Source organism: Salvia splendens, chromosome 11 (genome assembly GCF_004379255.2).
Source record: "Salvia splendens isolate huo1 chromosome 11, SspV2, whole genome shotgun sequence".
Taxonomy (NCBI): Eukaryota; Viridiplantae; Streptophyta; class Magnoliopsida; order Lamiales; family Lamiaceae; genus Salvia; species Salvia splendens.
The window spans coordinates 21,165,219-21,174,044 of NC_056042.1; the positions used below are offsets into that span (position 1 = coordinate 21,165,219).

General features: G+C 37.3%; 1 protein-coding gene across 1 annotated transcript; it reads left to right on the forward strand.

The window, feature by feature from the left end:
- Window positions 1-1,789: 1,789 nt before the first annotated feature.
- On the forward strand, window positions 1,790-5,702 carry LOC121755419 (protein trichome birefringence-like 19). The gene is made up of 2 exons (XM_042150720.1): window positions 1,790-2,323; window positions 4,772-5,702. Exons 1-2 carry the CDS (start codon window positions 1,892-1,894, stop codon window positions 5,564-5,566), a joined length of 1,227 nt encoding a protein of 408 aa, XP_042006654.1. The 5' UTR covers window positions 1,790-1,891; the 3' UTR covers window positions 5,567-5,702.
- The last annotated feature ends 3,124 nt before the right edge of the window (window positions 5,703-8,826 follow it).

An 8,826-nucleotide genomic window follows, 5' to 3' on the forward strand; every position in this document is an offset into this window, starting at 1 on the left:
GTTTCATAAAAAGAAAATACTATCATCTCTACTTTTTCATCTCTTTTACTTTATTCTTTCTTTATTAACTCACAAAACAACAGTGCACAAAATCATGTGCCGAAAAACAAACGTTTCATATTTAATAAGATGGAGGAAGTAGTAATAATAATAATAATAATAATAATAATAATAATAATAATAATAACAATAATAATATAAATAAATAAATAAAATATGAATAAATATATATTATCAAATTCATACAAATCATATAACATAAATTACAACACAAATATATAACTAATTATTTTCAAAATCAATAAAAACAAATTATAATTCATACATTAATTTCATAATTACTAAAACTAGAGTAATTCCGAACCAGATAGTTAAATAAAGTTCAGAGCCTCAATTTACTAAAGAAAAATACTTTTTTTTTCAAATTAATTGAAAAATTAGTCGATACTTTAATTAAATTTGAATAGAAGATAGGTTTATATAACTAAAAAGATGGAAGTATATAAAAGGTAGTTTATTATACCCCAAACTAAAAAGTAGCGCAACAAACTATTAAGCCCAAGTCTTCTCTTCTCCTTCATTTTTCAATTTTCAGATTTAAAGTATCAGCGGCGCTTGAGTCTGAATGGCTAGAGTGCAGGGGCGGAGACCTATCGGAGGACAGACGTGTAAGGGGTAATCTGCATCTGGTGCCGGCTAAGCCCCCGCTGGCGCGGCCTGAGGGCTTGGCTCTATGTGGTTTCGTCGCTGCTCAAGGTATTTCTCCTATAGACAGCTGAGAACTAACCCTCGTCCTAACCGCCAGCATATTAAATAGTAGGACACTGGACAAATGATTTGCTCTATTCACATGAACAGAGATCGAACCTCATACCATAAGGGATGAGGTGTTGGACCATCATGCCAACTATAATGATTTGCCCAATTTATTTTAATGACCTTATAAGCCAACCATAATGATTTATCCCAATTTATTTTAATGAACAGTGAGGGCTTTGGCTGATTTCTAGGGCCCGTTAGAAATGTAGCTTTGTAAGTAAACATCAGATTCTCTCAAGATTTGGGCTCTAATCTTAATGTAATTTATGAGTTACTCATGTTAAGATCCAGCTAGTTCCCGATGAAGAAAGAAAATGATGCCGAATCTTTTTTTAGAATTGCCCAACATATAAGGAAAACTTAAGTTTCTAAATCTGGATTAATAATTGTCAAAGGCTATCATTTCAAGCCAATAATAAAGCCCATATATAGGCAATAGAAAACTTATACTCTATTCGTCCCAACATAATTGACCAATTTTTCCCCGTAGGTTGCCTCATTATTAGTGATTAATTTTCTTTTTATGAGAAACAACACCCTTTCCACCTCTTATTTTATTTTTTATCTATTACTTTATTCTCTCTTTCTTTCTGTCTACATCTTTCCTACTTTTTTTCCTCACACTTTATTCTCTTTACTTAATTCCATAAATATCATTTTCTTAAAAATCGTGCCAGAAAGAGACTCCTCACTTATAGTGGGATGGTAGGAATACTAATTCGAAATGAAAAGATAAATCTCACTCAAAAATGATTAAAGGTGAAGTAGTAGTGATTACGATCTTCCAAATTAATACTATTACTCCCTTCCTTGGGCAGCACGAGAATTTATACAATTTTATTTTGTGTATGAAGTGGAGAGAGTAAAGTAAGAGAAGGGGGATAAAGTAGAGATAAAGGTGTTTCCATGTATAGTAATGAGTCATCTTTATTGGGACACACCAAAAAGGAAAGTGAGTAATATTTAGTGGGATGGAGGGAGTACTATATAAACAAATGCACAAACACAAGTTACTAACATTCCAATCTCTTAACGGCTTCACCCAAGTCTTAGGTCCACAATTTCCAAATCAATGGAGCTACCTGTAAATAAAGGCATACTCAATACAGCCATACTTGTATCCATAGCGCTAATCACCGCCACCCTAATCTATCCGGTGTTCCACCAAAAAACCTCCTCTTCCGTATCCACCTATTTCTACAATGCAGCAGACGATACGAGCCAAGACGGATGCAATATCTTCACGGGCGAATGGGTCCCGGATCCGGATGCTCCGTATTACACCAACAACACTTGCTGGGCCATCCACGAGCACCAGAACTGCATGAAATACGGGCGACCCGACTCCGACTTCATCAAGTGGAAGTGGAAACCCGAAGACTGCGATTTGCCCTCTTTCAACCCCTCTCACTTCCTCCATATGCTTCGGGATAAATCCATGGCCTTCGTCGGAGATTCCGTCGGGAGGAATCAAATGCAGTCCATGATATGCCTCCTGTCCAAGGTCAATTCTTTTTTCCTCCCGTTTTTTATTTTTTACAAAAAAATAAATATCCACGTTTTGGTTTGTTTATGCGCGTCACACACAAAACCAAAACAATTTTTTAATAAAAAATTATTGTAACTACACAGTCTGCACTTATTCTGTATAGTGCGACATTGTACTTATATAAAATATCCATGTTTTGGTTTGTTTATAAGCATTGAGCGCGTCACACGCAAAACCAAACAATTTATATAAGTACACTGTATGCACTACACATGATAAATAGTTATAATAATTGTTTATTACAAAATAGAAGTCAAGAAAAGAGTAGTTTACCTAAGCTGGCCAGTTTTTCAAAACATTCAATTACTATTTTTTGAGGTTTAGGTAAATTGTGGCAGATATAATGAGTCAAGTTGACATAGTATTTTTTATTTTTGGAGTGAACAGAAATTTGAATTATTGAAGTGGATGATACGCAAGCAGTATTAGATAAGAAGATAATAAAACATGGGTATTATTCTTGACCAGAAAAAATGATAATAAAGTGAGCCATGCATGGAGAGCTTGTTCTTGTCTTCCATCTAAAGCAAAGCCTGCACAATATATATTATCTTTATAAAATGTGCTGAACCATATCATTATTGTCTTTTTGCCCTTTTATTATGAATATTAATTGATACTTCCCTTCAAATCTTGGGAACCACCACAAAGGTGAATTATTGATTAATGAAAATTTGGTACAGCCTGGATTTGTTTGATTAGTTTTGGACATTTTCAGCTTATTCTTTGAAGAATGCAACTTTATAGTATTGCTTACTAGTCAAAGGAATAGACCCTTATACAACTTCTTTATTAATATAGTCAATTTGCAGTTAATTCAGTGCCTAACCACTTGACTACATTTCAGGAATTAGCTTTCTTAGATATAACAAGTCTTTCTTAATATATCGTCATCAATATATATTTATGAAAAATAGAGAGAGAAGACTAGTCATGACAAAAAAAAATGGAATCCAATATTGATATAGCATCTAGACAGTTGCAAGATGTTAGATTTAGAAACCATAATTGCCTTTGGCACTCTGATTTTTTTGCATAATACTATATAATTCTAGTTTCCACTGAGTATGAAAGCTATTGCACAGCCCCACGGCATTCATTTGTTCTATTGGTTCTACTCCATTTCTGGCCAACTTTCATTGAATTCATATTATACTACTATTGCTATATTTGTTACTCCAACCTCTCTCTCTTTGAAATAGATAAGTTTGTTGTCTTTGATTGAAAAGTTGTAGGCTGGTCCGTGAGAACATAACAGGAACATATTAATAATTTAATAATAATATAATGAATTTAGTTAGTAATTATAATAATTCAATTTATATACTACTATATGCACATTCACATAAATTTAGAGAGAGAGAGAATGCTTCACTCAGCAAGAAAGTGTGAGCTGGCCAAATATCATAACTTTATCTGCAATAATAAAAACCCTTTTATTATGTTTGGTCAATTTTTTATGCATCCCACAACTTTCGAAAATATGTTAATTATTATAACTTTGAAATTTATCTTAACTACCACACAGTGAAAATTTTGGCGTACTATGTGTCTAAATTTATTGACTTAGCACATATATGTACAAAAATTAAAGACGTAATTACCTCATTGTAATAAATGACATTGTTTTAGTAGTCGAACATTTATTTATATAGTATTTTCTGTTTGGCATATCATACATATTTTTTTTCGAATATGAGATTATAGAATAACTAAGAAAATTATAAAACTTATGATGTAATTGGTAATTTTTTAAATTACAAAATTGATCTGAATTGGATTAAACTTGACCCTAAATTTGTACCTACACGGATATTATTATAACCGGCAGAAGTGGGAGTTGACAACGCAACTGCTCTCATAATAAACTAAACTTTGGTGTTTTTTCTTACAATTTGTTCAATTTTTAGTTATAAGCATAAAGGTTGAGTGAATTTTGATGCACGAGTACATTTTAGTGACTTACTAACTTAGTTATGAGCATAAGCCAATGTAGATTGAATTTTGATGCACGAGTAGATTTTAGTTGTTTAGAGCAAGAATTTTGCATGCTTTTTTTTTTGTAAGTGTTGACACGCATGTAAATAGAGAATATATGAGTCAAATTGTATTACATACATGTATACAGGGGCGGATTCATGTGTATTAAAAGAGGGTCAATTGCCCCCACATCATATTTTCATATTCATGCATATATATATATTTTATAATTTATTTCTTTTAATTTCTTACTAAATGTCCCTCCTCAAATTTTAAAAATTCCTTTATAGGTAAATTTGCCACTCTCGTTACAAATTCCTAGCTTCGCCCCTGCATGTATATTCTTCTACATCGCAAATTAAAAATATAAAAAATGATTTTACATTAATTTACGATTTAGTCTCTATTTTAAAACTTTAACAGGTAGAATACCCAATCGACGACTCCCCAACTTCCGACGAGCAGTTCAAACGGTGGAAGTATGCAGATTACAATTTTACCCTCGAATATTTCCGGAGTCCATTTTTAGTAAGATCCGAAGAGCGCGACCCGGACGGCCCGACCCACACCGGCCTCTTCAACCTCCACCTCGACGAGTTCGACGAGTCATGGACGAGTCACATCGACTCGGTCGACTACCTCGTCCTCAACGCCGGCCACTGGTTCACCCGCCCCGCCGTCTACTACGAGAACCGCCGCGTCGCCGGCTGCCACTTCTGCCAGCTCCCAAACACCACCGATCTCCCCGTATCCCACGCCTACCGCCGCGCCATACGGACGGCGCTCAGGGCCGTGAACAGCCGGCGGGGCTTCGGCGGCGTGGCGCTCCTCCGCACGTTCGCGCCGTCGCACTTCGAGGGCGGGCTGTGGAACGAGGGTGGTGACTGCGTGCGGCGGCGGCCGTTCCGGAGGGGTGAGGCGATTTTGGAGGGGGCGGATTTGGATCTGTACATGATTGAATTGGAGGAATTTAGGGCGGCGGAGAAATTGGGGAAGAAGAGGTGGCGATTGATGGATGCGACGCAGGCGATGGTGATGCGGCCGGATGGGCACCCGAGTAAGTATGGGCATTGGCCCAATCAGAATGTGACTTTGTATAATGACTGTGTGCATTGGTGTTTGCCTGGGCCCATTGATAATTGGGCTCAGATGTTGCAGCATATGATTATGTTGGAGGCCCGGAGGGATTATAAGGACGGATTTTTCAAAATTCAGTGAACAAATTCTTTGGAAAGGAAATTGTGGTTTAGTAAAGATGTAAACTGATGGTGAATGTGTTTTTGAGGTTTACAGCCGCGGTGTGATGAGTTATCAATAATATTGAGACTGGGTGGCAAAGATTTTGATTGGTGTATATCTCACTAATTCTCCTCCTTCATTCTTTTTCCCTACTATTTAGTTGTTGTGCATAACTAGGATGTCAATTTAACTTGAAATCTGTTGATCGACCCAAATAGTCCGAAAAATTTGTGAGTTAGGGCAGTAATTTCGCAACCTACGTATGAAACAGGCTAATTAAGATTGGCGGGTTAAACAATTTAGCCCGAACCGGCTGCTGGTCAACCTGATGGGTTGCAGTTTTTAATTAAAAAAATACTATTCCCTCTGTCCCATAAGAGCATGCACCATTTCCTTTTTATTTCGTCCCACAAAAGTATGCATTTTTTATTATGGAGTTTTTTTCTAGGGCTCATTTTCCACTAACAATATTTAATGACTTTTTCTTTTTAACTTTCTGTTACTTTACCAATTGTACATTAAAACTCATTGCCAACCAAGAGTGCATACTCTTGTGGCGAGTATTACTATAAACTTTAAAAATGTGCAATATTTTGCTGAAATACTGGGTTACATTGTAAATGTCAAAGTGTAAAGTATATCCCTATTGATAAGACTCGTTTCATGCATGTGTTCTGTGTTAAAACTACGCCTTATTCTGTATTCTAACGTGCAATTGTGAGCTAGGTGTGTGCAAAGGTCCGCCATATTCGTAGTATGAACTGATCAGTAGGGCGGACAAACAGATCAAGGAAGAGGAGTTGTTTTGTTGTACAAACGGATCAAGACAGAGCAATTGGCAGCAACAGGAGCACCCGATTGGAAATAGAGCGAAACACAAGAAAGCTCCCCTAAAGCAAGGGCAAGAGTGACTTTTTGGGAGACAATTGCCCTAGGGATCAAGACCTCACGCCTTCCTATAAATGGAAATAGAGAAAGAGGAAGGAGACAACACTCAAAAGACTTCAACTCTCTCCTAGGGTTGAAATGTGGGCTCCCAACACTCCAAACTCCTGATTTCCGCCGTACACACTTGGTTCTTAGATTAGTTTTAGTGGGGTTGGATGTTGGTTTTCAAACTTTCATTCTGGTTTTGTAATTCCGTTCTGAGAAGGGACGAAGATACAATCTGTTGTTTTTGAGTTTGTTACGCTTGGTTTTATGTTTTCTTGCTATTATTAACTCTAGTCTTTTTGCGAAGTAAATCCGATGAATCATTTCCGTTTACCTTGCACTGTTTTATTCCATGCATGAATTCTCTGAATCATCTTTCATTTCCGTTTTATGATGAGTCTATCAACTAAGTTTCTTGTCATTGTTAAATCTGTTGGATTTGAGTCGTTAACTTACCAATTATGTTTGGTTGTGAAGAAATCTTGAAGGGAACATGCTAGGATGTTTAGATCTGGTTATTGATAGTATGGTAGAGTAGATCTGCTTAAGTTTACGTTGAATAATGGTGTGATCGTGTCTGATTTAAATTCGGCAGTCGTATATCTGATGGTTAAGTTTTGATTTCTGCATGAATATGAATCTATCAGTTTATCTACGTGTTTACAGTCGTCTTTTTCTGCTTTAATTTGGAGTCATGTGTTAGTTTTGTAAGTTTGTTTCTTCAGGCGAAGTTTGCTATGATGGAATTCTCTGCAAATCTGTTTTACTCTGTTCCTTGATTTGGTTGTATGAGGAAGATGAGTTTGTTAGTAAAGTTTCACTTTATCGTACATTTTGTAGAGCTCTGACACCAGCTCATTTTTATTCTGTTTGGATAGTTGATGAGGTTCGTTTCATGCATGTATTCTGTGATAAAACTGCACTCAAATCTGTAAATCTAACGTGCTAAACTGACCAAGGCAGCAAGACTGAACTGATCAAGCAAGTACAAAAGGCGATAAAAGGCCAAGAATCAGGGGAGTTGATCAAGGGGGAGCGATCAAGCAGTTAGGTGGAGACCGCTGGCTTCTAGAAGAAGAACACGTGAGAAAATTAGCTGGATATAGTGCACCATTCTGTTATCAAGGACGACGTTTTAGAAGGGGACACGTGCTAGAATATGAGACGAAGGACGGAGCTGAGTCACGAATCTGTTACCAAAAAACATCGTCATTCTAGAAGAACAACACGTAGCAATCTATGAGTCGCTCACTCTCAGAATGAGCGAATATTCCCTGTCAGGATCGTTATCTAGCTAGAGGCCGAATCGAGCTTATAAATAGAGGGTGTGCCACCACAAGAAAGGAATCCGAGACTTTACTTTCCGTCTAGTTTAGCTTAGCTTAGCGTAGTTCAGCTCTCTGTTAGCGTTATCTTAAGTTTCCCGCTGAGATTCTTCTCTGTTTTTACCGCTTTCTTAGCTTCCAAGTGTTAGCTTAGTTTAAATTTCACGTTGTACTCAACTTTTAGTTTAATCAAAGTTATTTTCACTTTTAATCCGCGCATTTACTTTTCTGTTATTACCTGCAATTCACTTGATCCAGTAGTTAAATTTCCATTAATCAAGCTAGCTAGTTTAATTCTGTCTAGATTAAAAACAGTAGTTAAAAACTCCCAAGTTAAAGAGTGGCAGCAGCCAACCCCCCCTGTTCACTACTCACACACTCGACACACCAACTTCTCTGTGGGATCGACCCCGAACTTACCGCTTTACTGTTAAAGTTGAGCAAAATTTGGAGTTATAAATTACTTTGGCAAGGCGGAAAGGGCGAGAGCTAGATTGCACTGATTAAGTGGTAACGACATATGCTAACTGATCCAATCGGTTCGGTTATCACTCCATATAACTTGATCTGCATTCTATTCATGTTTTCGATCTCTTTCCAAGTCCCTCCAAAATGGCGCCGTTGCCGGGGAAGCATGGTGTTACTTTATGTTTGTGCGTAGTGCGTAGGTGTATATAATTTTGTTTCTCATTTTTGTTTTTCTTGCTGTTGATAAGAAGGTACCACCAAGGCGATTACTGGAATCATCCCTTGATATACAGAAGAACTAACACTCAGTGGAGAGTCCAGGAAGCCGGCGTTGTCATCACTCGTCGCAGAGCCGCATTAGAAGCAGCAGCAGCCACCGAGCAGAAAACACAACCACCACCACCAGAACAAACGAAAACAGAGATGGCCGTTGTCGCTGACGACTCGGGAATCGGCTCTCTACACGCTCATAACGTGAGAGAGCCCACACATGCCATCGCCGCTACTCTTGGA

Bases quoted from the DNA above. Each gene is read 5' to 3' on its own strand.
- LOC121755419 (XM_042150720.1), top strand. From the start codon at position 1,892: ATGGAGCTACCTGTAAATAAAGGCATACTCAATACAGCCATACTTGTA. The intron at 2,324-4,771 runs GTCAATTCTTTT...AAACTTTAACAG, and splicing joins TGATATGCCTCCTGTCCAAG to GTAGAATACCCAATCGACGA.